Raw genomic sequence first — 21,274 nt, 5'->3', positions numbered from 1 at the left:
TCAACTGATGAATGGATAAAGAAATTGTGGTTTATATACACAATGGAATACTATGTGGCAATGAGAAAGAATGAAATATGGCCTTTTGTAGCAACATGGATGGAACTGGAGAGTGTGATGCTAAGTGAAATAAGCCATACAGAGAAAGACAGATACCATATGTTTTCACTCTTATGTGGATCCTGAGAAACTTAACAGAAACCCATGGGGGAGGGGAAGGAAAAAAAAAAGAGGTTAGAGTGGGAGAGAGCCAAAGCATAAGAGACTCTTAAAAACTGAGAACAAACTGAGGGTTGATGGGGGGTGGGAGGGAGGGGAGGGTGGGTGATGGGTATTGAGGAGGGCACCTTTTGGGATGAGCACTGGGTGTTGTATGGAAACCAATTTGACAATACATTTCATATATTGAAAAAAAAAACCTGTCAAAGTGTTTTTCACAGTGGCAGTACTATTCTACATCCCCATTAGCAATGAATGAAGATTCTGGTTTTTCCACATCCTCTCCAACATTTGTTATTGTCTGTCTTTGTGATGATAGCCATTCTCATGGATGTGAGGTGCTGTCTCACTGGTTTTAATTTACATTTCCCTAATGACTAGTCATGTTCCATTCTCTGGTGTATTTTGATTTAAAAAATAAAAGAACATTTTAATTTGATTGAAAATAAATAAAAATTGATTTAAAAGAGAAAGGGGGCTTGCTTGGCATAATATGGGGTCTCTTCATTAGGAATGAGTCAAGGGAGAGGAATAGTTTTTGTCAAATGCTCATTGCTATTTGTGCAATTTTATGCTGATAAACTTCTAAAAACAAGATATCTTAAGCTAAAGTCCAATACGGAGTCCAACAATTTATTTAGGTGAATTCAAGAAAAACCTGCTTTTTCACAGCTACAGTAAAAGCAGGTGGATAAAAAGTTTATTCTGCACAGTTAGTTCTGATTATTCCATTAGCTATGAATCCTTAGCCTTTCAAAGCTCTGTGAGACTTCTATAAATCCCACTGGACTGCCAGAGGCTTTGAATGGTTTTATGTCACCTTTTCTTTCAAGAATTATATGATAATCAGTAATTAGTAAATGATATGATTCTATAATATTAAAGTTTTATAGAAAGTATTTTTGAGGTATTTGATGGATTATGGGAAAAAACAGGCACTGGAATTTGTGCTAGACAATCTGTGAGGGATTTCTACTTATATGTCCATCTTTTACCCAAACGTGGTCATCTTTCTGAGCATTTTTCTGACATTTTCAGAAATGTCTCTCATTTTCTTTAGTCTGTTTGTGGAGAGGAACATCAGCAAACCCACATATGTTGGAGCATGGTTAGCTAGTAATTTTTTTCTTTGTGAGTTCAAAGTTGACAAAGTGAGTCCACACTGCAACTTGACATTGGTAGTTTCAGCTGGCCTTTTAATTAAGGACATTTAATGTTACCCTAATCTGCTAGTGTGTATCCACCTCCCTGTTTCTCTTCCTAATGTTAGAACTGTACCAAACTGAGCAATTTTGTGATGAAACTAACAATATTAGTAACAGCCAACAAATTCTACCTTTACATTTAGGTCCTTAAATGTTGTGCCAATACTGATGTGATGCTACAGGTATTTGGTTTTTTAAAGCATGTTATCAAGAAATCAAGTGTACGAGGGCACCTGGGTGGCTCAGCTCGTTAAGCGTCCAACTTTGGCTCAGGTCATGATCTCATGGTTTGTGGGTTTAAGCCTCCCATCGGGCTCTGTACTGATAGCTCAGAGCCTGAAGCCTGCTTCAGATTCTGTGTCTCCCTCTTTCTCTGGCCCTCCCCTGCTTGCTCCCCTGCCTCTCTCTCTTAAAAGTAAACAAACATTTTAAAAAATTAAAAAAAAAAAATAAGGCACGTAATTGTCTGTATATTTGGTGAAAAATATTCTATCAGTATTAAGTTTCTTGAATATGATAATAGTATTATGGTTATGTAAGAGAACATTCTTACTCAGGTAAGTGCTGCAGTATTTAAGGATATACTGTTACGATATCTGTAATTTATTCTCAAAAGCTTAGCAAAGAAGTGTATACCAAGTATCAGTATAAAGAGACAGAGGGCGCACTGGGTAGCTCAGTTGGTTAAGCATTCGGCTCTTGATATTAGTTCTGGTCACCATCTCGCGGTCCTGAGATCAAGCCCCAACTTGGGCTCTGCTGTTAGCACCGAGCCTGCTTGGGATTCTCTCTCTCTCCCTCTCTCTCTGCCCCGCCCCCCCTCCCGACTCATGCTCTCTCCCTCAAAATAAATAAGTAAAAATTTAAAACAAGAGAAAAAGTTCCAGTTAACAAACGTGGCAAAATGTTAACAATTGACGAATGTAGGCAAGAGTATGCAAACACTGATTGTGCAATTCGTTACATTTCTCTAGGGATTAAAAAAAATTTTTTTTAAGTTGTGGCTAAAGAATAAGGCACTTTCATAATTACAGATAAAGAAAGAGTGCCACTATAATATTTTATAATGGCTAAAATGAGGCAAGAAAAAGATTAGGAAAACCAGCCAGTATCATCCCAAATTCCACTGGAGCCATTACCAAGAACAGACCTAAAAGCAGTACTTTGTTTTCTTCTAATCTTCTCCCCATACAACCCTGTGCATCCCCATAGGCAGACAGCACGGTTTGTTCACGCAAGCCCACTAAAATCGCCCAATAGAGTGCTGTCTTTTAAGTTCACAGGCACAATCTATTGCAGCTACCTCCTAGTTGATGTTATGCTTGAACAGTAAAGTGCACACGGTAACAGATGGCATCTTGTGACCTTCTTAATAACAGGCTTGGCTGCCAGTGTTCCTTTGTGTCCAGTCTCTGCAGGGAACTTGGATACGGTTGCCTTACACTTGAATATTTTCTGGCAAACTCATTTAACCATTTATGACACTGGTTCCTAATTCAAAATAGTCAGAGAGAGCAAAATAAAATCCCCAACTTCTGAAAGGGACATTGGTAATTCCTGAGTCTGGGGGCTCTATCCTGGGATTCTTTGGCGTGTGCTGGCAGTCACTCAGCATATCTGTCACTTGTTGTGTGGTGAGGACATCAATCCCAGGCAAACTGCTCATCAGGCTATCTAGATTTATCTGTCATCGATGTAAGATTGTTGTCTTTCTATAGTTTAAAAGAAATGCACTTCCCACAGCAAAGCATACAAATGAGCCAGAAAGCAAACTAAATCCCATCGTTACAAGGTCCCTCTGCTCTGACCGCCCACACTAGGAGCGAATGTGGGGAGCCTGCAGCGAGTGAGGCTTGTTCTAAGTCACCCTGTTCCCTCCGTTGCGTGCCTGGGCAGCCAGTGGCCCGGCAGGCTGTGCACTGAGAGGAGGAGGGGGCGGGAATGAGGGCACTAGGTGGTGAGGTGAGGGAGCAGCCTGCCAAGTCCTCAGCTCTCCCACAGGGGCAGCTTTCGTCTGGCAACAGTGGAAGGCAAACAAGGGTGCCCTAAGAAAAGACAATGAAGACAGTCTCACCAAAGCCTGAGGAGTCTCCTCCTCTGGACAGGATGAACCTGGAAGGGCTGTACCGGGAGAAAAATGGTAACATCAGTCCCTGTCAGGCAATAGGGGTGGGGGATGGGTGGGTGCCTATGGTAGGAGTGAAAAGCATGGGGTCTTAGGGTAGAAACAACTCAGCTGACAGGCATAGGACTGTGTGGAAGAGAAAGACAAGAACCAGGTTTCTGTTTGTGCAGGGAGGTGTCATTCCAGGGTTTCTCCTGGTAGCTGAGGGGGAGGTGACACTCTTTTCTGTTGGCCCCATTTCTGCACTAATGAGAATGCCTCGGAGAGGGAAGGTCCCCCTGATGCCTCTGATGAGGGAAACAAAGGCAAGAGAAATGTAGCTTAAATTAAATCTGCTTTCAGCTTGCAGCTCACTGACACCTGAAACATGTAGAGCGTGACCTTCCTCCAGGAACCCATGGCTGCCTCCATGTCTTAATGTTTATATTTTATTAAAGAATAAAAGTGACCTTATCTTAACAGTGGCTAGCCCCCCCCTCCCCAAGGTCCTGAAAGCCTTGCTTCAAAATTCCTTAGAAACTTACTTAATCTTTATCCCCACTCCTTCCACAAACTTAAAAGTATATAATCAGTCACTCCTCACAACCACAGTGCAGCTCTTTCTGCCCACAGGTCCTGTCCCTGTGTTTTAATAAAACCACCTTTTTGGGGGTGCCTGGGTGGCTCAGTCAGTTAAGCATCTGACTCTTGATTTCGGCTCAGGGCATGATCTCATGGTTTGTGAGTTAAAGCCCCACACTGGGCTCTGCACTGACAGCATGGAGCCTGCTTGGGATTCTCTCTCTCTCTCTCTCTCTCTCTCTTCCTCTGCCCCTCTCCTGCTCGCATACTCTCTCTCTCTCTCTTAAGTTAAATGAATAAACTTTAACAAACATCATTTTTTTGCACCAAAACATCTCAAGAGTTCATTCTTAGCCTTAGCTAAGCCCCATTTCATAATTTCATCACCCCTATCTGGGAAAAGCTGGCCTGGGTGTGAAGGAGCCTTGAATGGGGAGCTGTGAGGCTCTTCCAGAAAGGCAGGGAGCAGGTTGTCTGGGTTGGCTGCCATTTACTCCTTTCTTATTCCATCCCAGGGCCAACCTATTGCCCCTTTCTCAGATAGACTAGAAAACCTGTGGGCAAAGCCTCCTCTGTTCAGGCATGCCCTAATCCATCTTCTGCTTTCATTCTGGGGCCCCAGCCTCTAGGACCAATAAGCTTTGGAAATGGCCCAGAAACAGTACCAGAGGCATGTATCCCTGAGACATTATGGAAACAAGATTGACAAAACTCGAAAGCCACAAGACATCAACATTCCTAAGAAGTGGAAGGCAGTTCCCCTGCCTTAGGCCCTACAGGTACCAGCTATTCCGCTCTCTTTCCTCTCTCCCTCTCATCCCAAATCATGTTTGCCATTTCTCGTTTGTACTACTGTATGTCTATGTTTCAGATTTGGGGTTTGCTTAGCTGTATCTCCTTCAGCCCATTGCAGACCTGGGGCCGGGATGGAGGAGTATATGTAACTAAAATCATGTACACATGCAATAGGGCCATACACTACTTATTTATGCAATTTTTAAAGTCTTACAATTTTATGTGCCACGACACAGAATTCTACAGACTGGCCACCGGGAACACAAGTCTTTGAAAGGTTGCTTCCGTGAAGACTACATTCTAATATTTAAAAGTACTTCATAAATTCCCTTTTGGAAGACAAATTACAAATAAGAAACTATCGTTGCGGGGGAAAGTCCACAATGGAAGGTCCATAAAAACCATTGTTCAACACACAATTATAGGGCATCTGGTTTATGTTGAGCCCTGTCTCAGATGCTAGAGATACAGAGACAAACAAGATGGACAAGTCCCTGCTCTCATGGAACTTATGTTCCAGAAATGGAAAGAGATAACAAGTAAACAAATACAATAATACATAGAAAGCAAACTAGGCACCAAGATAGAATTTAAGAGGGAAAAATTGTGAAGAACTTATTTTAAATATGGTGGCCTGAGAAGACCTCTCTGAAGAGGTAACATTTAAATTCATACCTGAAGGATGCAGCTCAGCAGAGCTGGGATAATCACATTCCAACAAAGAGGCTGTATATGCAAAGGTCCTGAGGTAGGAAATGGCTTAGCATTTTCAAGTTAAGGGCAGAGGCATGCAATGAGACTGGAAAGATTGGGTCATGTTTGTGCAAGACCTTATAGGTTTTGGTAAGGAATTGGGATTTTATTGCAAGTGAGACAGGAAAAAGAAGTGAAAACATCTTGTTTATGTTTTAATATCTCCCCGTGTGAAAACATGACTTGTGAAATAGTCTGGTGAATTCTTACTGCTTTTAGAAGTCTTTTGAGGTTTGGAGAAGTCTTCACAGAAGAATAAAAGTGGGAGTAAAAGAATAAGTGAAAAAGAAGGATGTTAAAAATGGACACAAGTACTTGAACTAACGTGACAAACTATCTCCATGTTGTCCTCTTCAAATATTATTTGATTCTTGTAAATATTCTCCTAAACATCGTCATCCTTATAAGAAGCTATATACCATACAAACAGTTCCAAGGAGCTCCTTCTGGGACTTGGAATTTGTTATCTGCGGTTAGGGAATATCCCAGGGAGATCTCACACATGTTGGCACATCTGGGCTTTGATGTGGTCATAGTATATAAAACCTCCTCCCTAGTCCGTATTACATTTCCTGAAACAGCAGGAATCAAAGAGGCCAGTGTACTGTTTTGCAAGGGTAACTTGGGCACATCTTAGATGGTACACAGGCATGGTGCAAAGAAGAAAAGAAGGGAAAGGGCTTGCTGGGGAGTGCTGCCTTCTAGTGTGCTGCATTCCACCACATTCTTCAGAAATTGCTTCTGCTGGAGAGGTTTTTAATTAACAAAAAATTTTTGCTAGTGTCTGTCTTAGCAGAGTATAAATGGAGAGACAGTTATATTGTTTAACAATTTCTGTTTGTTGTAATGCAGTTTTATAATGCTTGATTTTGATTTGTTGAGCCCAGAAATAAACTTGCACATATATAATCAATTAGTTTACAACAAAGGAGCCAAGAAGATACAGTGGGGTAAGGACAGACTCTTCACTAAATGGTGTTGGGAAAACTGGCCAGCCTTACAGAGCAAAACTAAACTAGACTACTTTCTTATGCCAGACACAAAAGTTAACTCAAAATGGATTAGAGACTTGAATGCAAAACCTAAGGCCATAAAACTCCTAGATGAAAACATGGATGGTAAGCTCCTTGACACTGGTCCTAGTGATGTTTTCTGGATCTGATTCCAAAGGCAAGAGGAACAAAAGCAAACATAAACCAATGGGACTACATCAAACTTAAAAGCTTCCGCACAGTGAAGAAAACCATCAACAAAACAAAAAGGCAGCCTACTGAATGGGAGAAGATATTTGCAATGATATATCTGATAAGAGGTTAATATCCAAAATATATAAAGGAGTCACACAACTCAACAATAACAACAAATGTCCCAAACAAACCAATTAAAAAATGGGGAGGACCTGAGTAGACATTTTTAAAAGAAAACATACAGATGGCGAACATGTACATGAAAAGATGCTCAACATCACTAATCATCGGGGGAATGCAGATCAAACCCACAATGAGACATCACCTCACCCTGTTAGAATGGCTGTCATCAAAAAGACAAGAAATAATAAGTGTTGGCAAGGATGTTGAGAAAAGGGAACATTTGCGCACTGTTAGTAGAAATGTGAACTGGTGCAGCCACTATGGAAACCAGTATGGATATTCCTCAAAAAATTAAAAATAGAACTACCAAATGATCCTAGCTATTCCACTTTTAGGTGTTTATGTGAAGAACATGAATTTGAAAAGATATATGCACACCTATGTCCACTGCAGCATTATTTATGATAGCCAAGATATGGAAACAACCTAAGTATCCATGGATTGATTATCCATTGAAGGATAAAGAAGATGTGGTATTCATATAATGGAATACTACCCAGCCATAAAAGAGAATGATATCTTGCCATTGATGACAACATGGATGGTAAGTGAAATAAGTCAGATGGAGAAAGACAAATACCATATAATTTCACTTCTGTGTGGAATCCAACAAACAAAACAGACAAAGCAAAACAAAAACAAACTCTTAGATACTTGGGGGTTACCAGAGGGGAAGGGGTATTGGGGTGGGCAAAATGAGTGAAGGGGCTCAATTGTATGGTGATGCGTGATAACTAGACATACAGCATTGATCACTTTGTAGTGTATACAAATATCGAATTATAATCTTGTGCACCTGAAACTTCTATACAAATTATATACCATTTTTTTTACTTCAGTAAGAAAAAAAGAGATTCTAATTTTTATTAGCTATTTTTTTGTTCTTTGAATGTGAGAGATGAGCATGTGATGGACCATAGGAGGGAAAGCCACAACCAAATCAAACACTTGGAAAAAAAATGGATAATAATGCAAAAGGAAAAACCACCTTAGTGTAGGTAGAACAAAAGACTGAATGAATCTTTGAAAAGCAATTGTGAAAAAGAATTTGAGAGTATTTTTCCTATGATGATCATAAATCACACTTAAGAACAGCCCATCTGATAGGGGCGCCTGCGTGGCTCAGTCGGTAGAATGTCCAACTTCGGCTCAGGTCATGATCTCGCGGTCTGTGAGTACGAGCCCCGCGTTGGGCTCTGTGCTGACAGCTCGGAGGATTCTGTGTCTCCCTCTCTCTCTGCCCCTCCCCACTCATGCTCTGTCTCTCTCTCTCTCTGTCAAAAATAAATAAAAAAAAAAAGAACAGCCCATCTTATTTGCATATAGATGAATGTATATGTGTCTACAAAGAGATAATCAATAATAGATCAATGGTCACTTGATTCCATGCTTTACCTCCCATCATTAGGGGCTTCTAGCAAAATTATGGTTGATAATCCAAAAACTGGGCATGGAAACTGAAAAGAAACACAAGAAGTTATTATTTGAGTAAGTTAAATAATACTACATAGGTGTACTGTCACCTCTCAAGGAAGAGAGTAGTCATCAAGTTAAGTTAAAATGACCATTGGAGGAGAGTGAAGAAGGCAACATGGGCCAAATCACTTAATAAGTCATCGTCATGAATGTATACACTTCTGTTGTTTCTTCCTTTCTTCCTACCAGTATTGTGCTATGACAGCAGAAGAGGAGGTAGGAAAACATCATGTAGTGGGAAATTGTTGCTTTTGCTTTCAAGGGGCGCCTGGGTGGCTCAGTCAGTTAAGCATCCAACTTCAGCTCAGGTCATGATTTCACGGTTCGTAGGTTCAAGCCCTGAGTCGGGCTCTGCGCTAACAGCTCGAGACCTGGAGCCTGCTTTAGATTCTGTGTCTCCCTCTCTCTCTCTCTGCCCTTCCCCTGCTTTCTCTGTCTCTCTCTCTCCAAAATAAATAAATCAATAAACATTAAAAAAAAAAAAAAAAAAGAGGGGTGCCTGGGTGGCTCAGTCAGTTGAGCACCCAGCTTTGGCTGAGGTCATGATCTTATGGTTCAGGGGTTCGATCCCCACATCGAGCTCTGTGCTGACAGCTCAGCGCCTGGAGTCTGCTTCGAATTCTGTCTCCCTCTCTAGCTGCCTCTCCCCTGTTCACGTTCTGCCTCTCTCTCTCTCTCTCTCTCTCTCTCTCTCTCTCTCAAAAATAAAAAAAAATAAAAATAAACATTAAAAAAAAAAAAAGAACTTCCACCCATCCAGCTCCAGGACCACTCAGCTACCAGCGCTCACAGGCCATGGGTAATTAGCATGGTTAATCAGAATTCTGAAGGGCAGAGATAGCAGTGTAAATGCAATAGGACTGGACTCTGCACTACTCAGATCAGATGCACTGTCACCTTAACTTACTGCGAATGACGTGATCAGGCTGTTTAATTCCCCGTACCCTAGCTCAGACTTGTCTTGGAGCTACACAGTGTGTTTTCATTTTGTGTTCATTACTGCAAAGGAGAGAAAGAAAGTCTGTCCCGATTTTAACCATAGCACAAATGGTTAGCTGTCCTGTCCTCTTGCCTCAACAAACCATAGAAGAACACATAAAATCCACTTCAAATGTACTATTCCAATAAAGCCAAATTTTAATAGGAAAGCCCGCAGGATAGTGATTGTCCGAGGCAGCCATTAAAGACGTTTATCTCCATTATTTGGGAAATAATGTCCACCCTGCACCCACCACACATGCATGCATATTAAACCTTTAAATACTAAGTGAGAAAAATGACCAGAAGATTTTATAAAGTGCTAAAAAGTCCTAATTTGAGATTTCAAGTCGTATTAAACCTTTGAAGATGGCACCCTGAGAGATGGAAATTATATGGGAAAACCTATTGTGTTTTTTCCTCAAAATCAGCGTGCGTGTGGCAGGAAGGCTAGTTGTTCCCCTCTATACTGTGAAGTTGTTACCAGGAAGTGGCCACCCAGCCGAGGAACCCATTTGTAAACATTCTGGAATCTAGGTGGAGCCTTGTGGCTACTCCCATTGCAATGTGACCCAGAGAGGCACGTACGTCATTTCCAGGCTGAAGTGAGAAAAAAGCAGGTGTGCCTTCCCTACCCTTTAAATGGAAACAAAGAACTCTGGCACCCCAGGGGATGGTGGAACCCCCAAATAAAGGGAATCTGTGTCCCTGGAGCATGTGGAACGTCTGTGCCTGCAAAACACCCACCTTGGGCTATATATAAAGAAAAAAATGTTTTATTATGCTAAGCAACTGGAATTTGAGGTTTCCATGTTTCAGCGGCTAGTGTTATTCTAATATAACTAAAACAGGGTGGTGGTGGTTATAGATGAGTAAATATAGCTTACTCGTTGGTGGTTTATAGCTTTGGTTTCTCTTCTAAGTTTTTTGATGTACCCAGTCAAGTTCAGAATACCTTACCTGGATCTCCAAACTCTGGTAGAAGTGACATTCTGGGACTAATATGTATGAGGACATTTTGGCCCCAGAATAGCTCATTTTTAAGAATCACAGATCCAGGGTGCAACATATTCGTTTTCTCCCTAAAGACACCTTGTCTTTCAGAGGCAAATGGAAACCATGTGGACCATAGTCAGGAGCCTAAAAGTTACAAAGACAGCAGCCCTGGCAAATGGGCTCGCAGCTGACTGCCGCACTTACCCTTAGCATCTGTAGACTCTGGGGAACCAGTCCTGAAGAGTCTGGGACTGAAGGCAGAGCCATGAGGTGATGACACCCTGAAGCAAGTAGAAGAAACAAGTTATGAGTCTGTGAGTGATGAGCCACAGCCTGTGGTTTTAGAGGGATTTTCACTCATCTTTTCATTTGACTCCATAAACTTTTGCTTCTGCTCCTCCTTCCACACTCCCAGCCATAACCCTGCACTCCCATTAAAATCAACCCAAGTTGGACTTTCTCATTATCTTTAGTGATTTGTTTGTTCTATTTCATCATAAAAGGGTAAAACATTCAATTTTTCTACATGAAAAGTTCAAACATTAAGTTCATAATTGTTTTAACAGGATTTGTGAGTCTTTCTCTAGAGAGTGTTTTTTTTTGTTTTTAATGTTTATTTGGTTTTGAGAGACAGAAAAAGAGAGAGCATGAGCGGGGGAGGGGCAGAGAGAGAGGGGGAGAGGGAGGCACAGAATCCGAAGCAGGCTCCAGGCTCCAGGCTCTGAGCTGTCAGTACAGAGCCTGATGCAGGGCTCAAACTCACAAACTGTGAGATCATGACCTGAGCCGAAGTCAGATGCTTAACTGACTGAGCCACCCAGGTGCCCCAGGGGAGTTGTTTTCAAAATAAGATAAGTGCTATGAATGGAACAGGTGCAAAATAAGACAAGTGCTATGAATACAACAGTAATTGTGTTGATTTCCCAGGAAAGTGTAGAATTTAATAGCAGGGGAGTAATTCAGGAACTTTCAGATACTGTGTCTATCATTCAAAACATGTGTGATACTTTAGGCAAGCAGGGTTTTGGTGGGAAGCAGTTATTTTGTATAGAATGGGCAGTCATCAATTTCTAGAGTGCAGCACATTGTTTATGGCATCTAATTAGAGGGAGAAGAGAGTCTCCAAGCTCCAGGGACCTGGAACTATGTGTGTGTGAGGTAGGTGTAGAGTGGAATTGATGTTAGCCTAGAGAGTCGTAAAATGCTCCTGGACATTCATTCAGCCAACAAACTAGCCCTAATCATCCCTGAGACAGGGCCTGGTATCCCACCCTACATCTTCTCCTAACCTAAAGCAGCAGATGAGTCACCTGAGGGTGTTAATTTTAAAATGCAGATATCTGGGGCACGTGGGTGGCTCATTTGGTTAAACGTTGGACTTTTGATTTCAGCTTAGATCATGATCTCACGGTTCATGGGTTCGAGCCCTGTGTTGGGCTATGTGCTATCAGCGTGGAGTCTGCTTGGGATTCTCTCTCTCTCTCTCTCTCTCTCTCTCTCTCTCTCTTTGCTTTCCCCTCAAATTAAATAAATAAATATTTGAAAAAATAAAAATAAAATGCAGATTTCTGAGCCCAATCCAACTAATTAATTCTCAGTAGGTTTGGGGTAGGTCCAATACAGGTAGTCAGTGGACCAGTTTACTAATGTCTATGGGAATCTTCTTTGCTTCTCTTCATATTTTTTATCGCCTAAGCAGACATACCCAAACACTATGGTTTGGGCTGTTTTTTTTTAATGATATATAGAAATACATATAAATGAAATTATACAATACATGCTGCATCTGGCTTATAGTGCTCAACATTACATTGTAACATTATGGTTATACTCAATATGGTATGGTATATGGTTTGTGAATTTCATTTTTAAAAGTCTCTTTCCCATTTTGCTAGTGGATTGTCTTTTTCCTCCTAGATTATAGTATGTTTATACTATATTATAGTTACGAGCCCTCTGTCGGTCACTGAGTTGAAAATATCTTCATCCTCTCTGTGGCTCACATTTTCCTACCTTTAGTGGTGTATTTTGTTACCAGAACTTCTTAATTTTAAAGTGGTTCAACTTATACAACTTCTTCTTTGTGTTTAGGGCTTTTTATATTCTGTTTAAGAAGTCTTTGCCAACTGCAAGATCAAGGTATTCTCTGTCATCTAATGGCTTTATTGTTTTGCCTTTCATACTTAGATCTTTGATTCATCTGGAATCCATCTACCTAGAATGGCCTTTCTCCACTGCTCTGCCACCTTTTTCATAAATGATTGTCCATATATACAGAGGTCTGTTTGTAGGCTCTTTATTCTGTTCCATCGGTCTATTTGTCTATCCTTATGCCATAATACCATCTTAATTATTGAGGCTTTATAGTACATTTTGTTATCTGTAGAGCAATCCCTCTAACCTTGTTCTCTTTTGAGGGTGTCCTGGCTATTTCCTTGTCTTGAATCATCTTGTCAAATTCCATAAAAACACCTACTGGAATTGCATAGAATCTATAAATCAATTTGCGGAGAATTGATATTTTTACAACTTTTAATCTTCCAATCTAAGAACACGGTTTATCTCTCCATTTGCTTAGGTCATCTTTGTTTTCTCTCACTAATGTTTTACAGTTTTCTGTGTGGAGATCTTGCCCATCTTTGATTACATTTATTCCTAGAAATTTGACATATTTTAGCCTACTGGTAAGCACTAAATTTCTTTTATATTTCCTTTTTTTAATTTATACATTCATGAAAATTTTGTACCATGCTATCCTTTCCTTTCTTATAAAAATTCATTTATACATTCCTTCATTATAAAAACGTTTCTGCTCTCTGTTCCCCTTGTATTATTTTTGTAACAAACTAATGCTCCATATTCTCCCAGTGGCTTTCGGTAAGGCCTGGCCCAGTTCCTCTTCACTTCAGAAGCATGGTCCAATGTGCTGCTGCTTTTTCATAAAGGGATTTGTCTGTATAAGTACCAAGTCAGAAAGGAAAATCATTTCAAATACTTCGGGACTATTCTGCAAGGCCCTGTCAGAGTTATCATAGTTTTCATCTTTTCTGGGTTTGTACTCCTCCTGAGCAACAGTGAGGCCACCTGGGAGTCCGAGGTTGAGATAGGCAAGCAAGCATTGCCCTAGAACGTAAAGGAGAGTACTTAAACCCCTACAACATCCGGTTTTGTAGATTACTCAACTGAAAAGAGCAACTGAAAGAGTGACTACTCAAAAGCCCCTGGAGCGACACTGAGTTTGGCATCAGGTGGCCATGTTGCTAGAATGGGTCTTTCACCCTCTTACAAAGTGGCATTTCCCATTGTTTTCTAATCATAAGAATCATGTGGAACATATGTTAAACATTCAGATTCACTGATGCTTCAATCAGAATTTCTAAGGTGAGTGGCTTGAGAATCATTCTTTTTAACAAAACAGATCATTCTCATGATCAAACAAGTGTAGGAACCATTGCTGTCAAGAACTATCAACAGGACAGTTTCAGTGCCACAAACCCTGATATTCTTGCCAAAGTTCTGCAGTTTTTCTTGAAAACACACTCGTCAGATTGTTGCACACCTATGGTTAACTTTGAGAGTTTTTGAAAAGTTGATTTTGACAGTTCTTCCAGGATTTTTCTGTTTTTATAGAGGAGTGGATGTACATATATCCTCCCTCTGCATTCTGGAAATCCTGACCTTCATCAGTTATTATTACTGCTGCTGTTGCCATTGCTATTATTATGAAATGTACGTAACCTAAAATTCACCATTGTAGCCATTTTTTAAGTGCACAGATCAGTGGCATTAAGTACATTCACAATGGTGTACAACCGTTGTGCATCTATCCATTTCCAGAACTTTGTTGTCATCTTAGACAGAAACTCTATGTCCATTAAACAATAATTTCTCATTTGCCCCTCCCCCTATTCTTTAGTAACCTCTATTCTACTCTGTGTTGCTATGAATTTTCCTATTCTAAGTTCCTCGAATAAGTAGAATCCTACAATATTTTCCCCTTTGTGTCTGGCTTCTTTCACTTATGTTTTCAAGGTTCATCCAAGTTACAGCATGTATCAGAATTTCATTCCCTTTTTAAGGCTGAATAATATTCCATTGTATGTATATACCACCTTTTGTCCATCCATTGTTTGTTGATGGATGTTTGGGTTGTTTTCACCTTTTGAGTATTGCCTTCATGTTTTTTGTATATTATATTTTATTTATCACTCAATTCAAAATATATTCTAATTTTCATTGTGACTTTATTTTAACCCCTGGGTTATGAGAAATGTATTGTTGGGGCCCTTGGGTGGCTCAGTCAGTTGGGAGTCCAACTTTGGCTCAGGTCATGATCTCGCAGCATGTGAGTTCCAACCCTGCATCAGGCTCTGTGCTTACATCTCAGAGCCTGGAGCCTGCTTCGGATTCTATGTCTCCCTCTCTCTATGCCCCTCCCCTGCTCACACTCTGTCTCTCTGTCTCAACAATAAATAAACAATAAAAATAAAAATAAAAAAGAAATGTATTGTTTAATTTCTAAATATTTAGACATTTTCTAGTCTTCTCTTTGTCATCAATTTCTAGTTTGATAACATTTGTGAGAGAACATACTCTATATGATTAGAATCCTTTGAAATTTGGCACTTTTTAAAAAATTTTTTTAACATTTATTCATTATTGAGAGACAGAGAGAGATAGAGCATGAATCAGGGAGGAGCAGAGAGAGAGGGAGACACAGAATCTGAAGCAGGCTCCAGGCTCTGAGCTGTCAGCACAGAGCCCGATGTGGGGCTTGAACCCACGAGCAGTGAGATCATGACCTGAGCTGAAGTCGGACGCCTAACTGACTGAGCCCTGCAGGTGCCCTTGAAATTTGGTACTTTTTAACGGCCCAACATATGGTCAGTTTTTGAAAATAGCCCACATACTCTTGAAAATAATGTGTATTCTTCAGTTGGTGGGTTCACTTCTCTAGATATGTCACTCAGGACAAGTGTCTTAATCATGTTGTTCAAATTTGGTGTGTTCTTGCTGATATTTGTTTGTTCTACCAGTTACTGAGAGAAGAGTGTTAAAATGTTCAATTATGATTGTGGATTTGCTCATTTCTCTTTTAGCATCTCCAGTGTTACCTTTTTTAAAATTTAACTTTTAAACAATTTTAGATCAACAGAATTATTGTGAAGACAGTACAGAAAGTTCTCATGTACTCCACACCCAGTTACATCTATTATTAGTCATCGTGTCTTCTTAGGTTCCTCCTAGTAGTGACAGTTTCTCAGACTTTCCTGTTTTGATGACCTTGACAACGTTGAGGATTAGTCGTCAGGTATTCTGTAGAATGTCCCTCATTGGGAGTTACCTGATGTTTTTCTCACGATTAGATGAGGGTAATATATTTTGAGGAAGAAAACCACAGAGTTAAAGTACCATTCTCATACCAAGGCTAAAGACTATCAGTATGGCTTATCATTATTGACATTTACCTCTCTCAGCTAGCTTGAAGTAGTATTTGTCAGGTTTCCCCACTATAAAGTTACTGTCTTTTCTCTTTCTATGGTCAATGGAAGAAAGTCGCTGTGTACAGCTCACACTCACAAACTACTCTGAGTTATGCTCCACCTCCTTGAGTACAAGATAACTACATAAATTATGAAAATGTTCTGCATGAGGGATGTGTCCTTTCCCCCCTCACTAATGAATTTAGTCATTCATTTATCAGAGTATGGACTGGTGCCTATTTTATACTTTGGGCTATGATCCAATGCTGCTTTATTTTGTTGCTTAAATTTTTCCAGCTTTGGTCATTGGGAGCGCTTTCAGTTGGCTCCATCATTTTTGTTTTGTTTTGTTTTGTTTTGTTTTGTTTTGTTTTGTTTGACACTTTCTTACTATCTGGCACTACAAGATACTCCAAACTCATCTTGTATATCTTCTGCTCCAGTCTGAGAATCACCATTTGTCCAAGAAACTCTGGTTCCTTTACTAGACGATAGTATTAAAAACTAAAATCTGGGTATTTGGTGTGCTCACTGTTCCAAGGTCTTATTTCTAGGCCCTCTCAGCCGATGTCCCATACTGATATGGGCTGCACCCAGGGACCAAGGGAGCACATGTGTGCATACTAATCTGTGTATATACATAAGGCGATAAATGTTTCTTTACATAACCATCTATATCTATATTAAGCTAAACACGTGTTCATACTGATGTACTCAATTCTAATCCATTACTACGTGGATCATTCTATCCTCTTCCCTTTGTTTATCATTAAGTTCCCACTCCAACATCCACTGTCCATCTACTTGATTGTTCAGTTCCAATATACGTATACTGGTTTCAGAATTGTCACCTGTCCCCCTATAGGAAACAACTTTATCAACTAGGGTACAGAGGTTATGTATTGTTCCTTTAGCCTTTTAGTCTCGCAATCTCCATTCATTTCTAAAGTCACTTAGATCCATGGCCCGTGGGTGGCTCAGTCAGTTAAGCATCTGACTCTTGATTTCAGTTCAGGTCATGATCCTAGGTCATGGGCTTGAGCCCCATGTCAAGCTCTCTGCTGACAGCACAGAGCCTGCTTGGAACTCTCTCCCTCTCTCTCTGCCCCTCCCCCCCAAATAAATAAATAAACTTAAAAAAAATAGTTACTTAGATCAACACTTTATTCCCACACCTCCTTCCGTGAGCTTGTTTCATACATTTGTAATATACATTTATATCGCTTTGTCACATTTTGTATGCCATCCTGGGAACCCTCCTACTTCCTAAATAATTTCTTTAAATCTATACATATTAAATGTTACTCTTTGCTCTGTAAAGTACTATGGGTTTTCACAAAAACTTAATGTCTTATAGTCACCATCACTGTTTCATATAGAATAGGTTCACTGACCTAAGAAATCCTTGTTCTTTACCTACTCAGCCCTCTCCTATCCCCTGTCAATCACTGATCTATTTACTGTCTTAGTTTTTCTTTTCCAAAATATCATATAGTTGAATATGCAATTTGTGCCTGTCAGACTAGCTTTGTACAGTTAGGGCTATGGAGCTAAGATTCATCCATGTCTTCTGTGGCTTAATACCTCATTTCTTTTTATTGCTGAATTATAGTCCACTGTGTGGATGTGACAGTTTTTTATTGATTCACCTATTGAAGGACATTTTGTTTCCTTCCACTTTGGGGCAATTATGAATAAAACTGCTATAAACATTCACATGCAGGTTTTTGTGTAGATGTAAGTTTGCAGATCAGTTAGGTAAATATCTAGGAACGTGACTGCTAGATTATATAGAAAGACCATGTTTAGTTTTGTAAGAAACTGCCACCCCTCTTTGTTTTTAACCGAGTTCCCTATTTGTTTCCTTCAAACACAAATAGCTTGTTTCCCTGGTGATTGTTTCCCTCACCAGACTATAAGCTCCATGAAGACAAGAGCCATACGTATGTTTTGAGCACTGATGTGGCCCCAGCATCTATCCTAAAAGATCTTACATATAGTAGCATCTTAATAAATATATGATTAATGAATGAATAAAAGAAATAATTTAATAAAAAAAAGCATCAAGACTTAAAATTATTTATACCGAGCCATATCCCTGTCTAGGCATTCCAAAGGGCAACTTTTTTTTTTTTTTTTTAATTGAAGTGCAGTTGACATACAATGTTACATTAGTTTCAGATGTCAAAATGCAACTCCTATTTTAACTTTGGCAGACAAGTGGAATTGATAACCCACAGTCTACGTTTTATACCACACTAATCTCCTTTCTTCCAATGTTTCTTGCATGGATCTTTCTTTTTGCATGTTTATGAATTTTATATATTTACTGTTAAAACTGATTCAGAACCAAATGACTGAGACTTCTACCAATTTTCTTCCATCTTGTTTTATATGGCTAGTCAATGTATGTGGTGAATAAATAAGTGAAAAAAAGGTCTTGTGTTTTGTATACTTAATATTCCCCTGCCTTAACACATTTTAAATAACCAGTCATTTTATATTTTGTTCAAAAATCCCCCTTGGACCATTTTCATTGTATAGCAGTGTAAAAATGTCTGCTTAGAGCCTTACAAAATTTTAATCAAACAGCTTTTGCTCAGAACTTAAGACATTTGCCTTGGGGCTAAAATTAACCAAGAAAAAGATTAAAAACAAAAGCAAATTTAGAATTTAATCAGTGCTTTCAAAATGAGCTGAATCTGCCCTTCATCTTCATTTATAACACTTACTGCTTTTTAACCTGTAACAGAATAAGCTGTAGTTATGCCAATGATATATTTACATTTATGAGGTCCCCCCAAAAAGATAAGCCTCACAAGGTTGGGGTCTTTCATGTCTGCAATGTCACAAGAGGGCACTGGTTGGAATGATGCGTGAGATGATCACACTCTGAATAGGACACAGATTTGAAGTTCTGGACATTTTCACCAGATGTCGTATTTCTGTACTTTTTGAGTTACTAATTTTTTTTTTTTTCTGCTCTGATGATTGGATCTGTTTGGATACCAGATTTCAAACACTGTTTTCAGAGAAGATGACCCTGGTCATGCATAAAGACTCCTCTATCTGGCCAAAAGGTATTTCAGAATTCACAGAATTAGCAAAAGGATTTCCAAAAATAATTCAAGTGTCAACATACTGGAGAGCAACTAAAAATACAGAGACTAGAGGGGAGCCTGAGTGCCTCAGTCGGTTAAGTGTCTGACTTTGGCTCAGGTCATGATCTCACTGCTCATGGGTTTGAGCTCCACGTAGGGCTCTGTGCTGACAGCTCAGAGCCTGGAGCCTGCTTTGGATTCTGTGTCTCCCTCTCTCTCTGCCCCTCCCTCACTTGCACTCTGTTTCTCTCTGTCTCTCAAAACTGAATAAACATTAAAAAAATTTTTTAATAAAAATACAGAGATTAGAGTGTGTTGGAATAAACTAGACAAGGCATCTAATAGAAGAGTAATTCTGAGACATTTTAGTTTTCAGCACTGTTTTGGTGATTTGGAAAGACCCGGAAGGCAGTACAGTTAATAATTATTAGGGCATTATTTGAGAAATTACTCACATCTCAAGTTGGAGTCAAAAATCCAGTCGATTTTCAAATACATTTCCAGAATTTGGATGAGATAGTAGACAATTAATATACAGAAGGACATATTTCATAACAAGTCCTCATAGTTTTCCACTTACGCTTTCTGTCTCAAACTCACTGAGCTATTTGTGGTTGTCTGATCATACTTGGATTAAACACTTCTTTGCCTTTGTGCATATTCTCTTCTCTATGCAATATGCTTTTCCTTTCCCCACCTCCTAAACCAGCTCAGAGGAAACCTGCTTCACTGAGATCTTTCCAGAAACACAGTACCCCTTCCCCCACCACAGACACCGATAAAATGTCCTTCCTTTGTGATTACTTATTTCTATAGTTTCAGTCACCATATGAAACAAATTCTTTTTTTCTATGGGCCTTTCGTAAGACTGAGCTTAAATACTCAGACAATGTCTTTCAGGACCTCAACGCTTGCATTTATGGATAGCCGATACAAGGTGGGGAAAAGAGGAGGATTTTGTCAACTTTCTTTCTGCTCTGAGGGAATTTTTCAACTTCTAAAAGTGGAAAAACTAGACAAGAAACAAAACTGAAATTCTCAGGAGCACCTCTTTGCTGAACAGAGAATACAAAATACCTACAATTTAATCAAATACTCACATTTTTATCTCTTCAAGAGTAGATAGTTATACATGATGTTGGGACTAAAAGAGAATATAATCATAATTTCAGCTGGTAACTGACATTTAGCTCTTCTTCCAGCTGACATTTACACAGGAAAATACACAGAGTTAAAAGTCTATGAAGGCTCTCAGGGTCTACAATACCTTCTTCCTCCTACTAGCATTCTTGTCTATTTATAGTGACATATCCAGGTGCAAATTACAAAGAAGTCTTACTGGTTACACTCAGGCCAATGCTGTCCTGCTTTAAGAGAAAATCGGCTGCGTGTGGACTCATCCAGTTGTTTTTTCCGGTAACTGCCTGCATATGTCGTCACAGAGGAATGTGACCACCTTGCTTCATTCTGCCAAGATATGCCAGCCTTGCGTCTGATCAGATCGAACTCTTGAGAGGTGAGAGGGCTGAAGGGCAGAATAATTTGTGGAGTCAAGTAGAAGAAGTGTGACATCGCTACGGATGCCCTGCTCTGAATGACAACTTTTCAAGCCCTCTACATAATGGAGAACTAATTTCTTTTTAGTATCAAGAAATAATTGACTGGGCTCACCAAACTTTGTAACTCTGATGCTCACAGAATGTATAGGCTTAACTCTCTTAAAGTTGCCAAGCAACAGAACGCAAAATTCCACAAATTCTACCCCCAAGCCCCAGATTTTAACTAGCAAATGCATAAGGTGTAGAACGTTCTGGCCTTTGCTCTGAGCAATATACTGCCGCAAATTATGTCAAGAAAACAGGGGGAAACTGCTTTCCTAAATAAAATAGTGAATCCTAATGATGGTGGTTTAAGAGGTGGAAATGAGATAAAAGAACAGTGCCAAGCATTCATTTTTTTCTAAAGACTGGGCTCCAAGGATCTGGAAGCAAAATGAACTGCTTGTGATGTCAACAATAACAGGTGACTCAGACAGCTTCTCCTACGTCATAGAGCAATGGTGCTTCAGCTGGCTACACAACTAAAGTCACCCCAGGAGCTGTTAAAATAAGCAGCAACTCAGACCTCACCCACCCCCCCATCCCACCCCCATAGAGCCTGATTTAACTGGTCTGGAGTAGGGCCCAGGCACTGGTATATTTTAAAGGCTGAC

The 21,274-nt window shown here is 39.7% G+C and overlaps 1 protein-coding gene across 2 annotated transcripts in view; it reads right to left on the bottom strand.

Moving 5' to 3' along the window:
- Positions 1-21,026, bottom strand: part of CB1H4orf51 (chromosome B1 C4orf51 homolog) — a 29,931-nt gene extending 8,905 nt beyond the window's left edge. For both annotated transcript variants that reach the window (XM_049631208.1, XM_049631207.1), the window contains exons 1-2: positions 20,402-21,026; positions 10,683-10,759 (exon numbers count right to left, since the gene is read on the bottom strand). In XM_049631208.1, coding sequence (XP_049487165.1) covers positions 10,683-10,759; positions 20,402-20,634 — 310 coding nt within the window. In that variant the 5' untranslated portion in view covers positions 20,635-21,026. The remainder of the gene's footprint in view (positions 1-10,682; positions 10,760-20,401) is intronic.
- Between the last annotated feature and the right edge of the window lie 248 nt (positions 21,027-21,274).

The sequence above is a fragment of the Panthera uncia genome, chromosome B1 (assembly GCF_023721935.1).
Source record: "Panthera uncia isolate 11264 chromosome B1, Puncia_PCG_1.0, whole genome shotgun sequence".
Taxonomy (NCBI): domain Eukaryota; kingdom Metazoa; phylum Chordata; class Mammalia; order Carnivora; family Felidae; genus Panthera; species Panthera uncia.
Note: the sequence above shows the minus strand (reverse complement) of the source record. Positions and strands in the feature narration are given on the sequence as shown.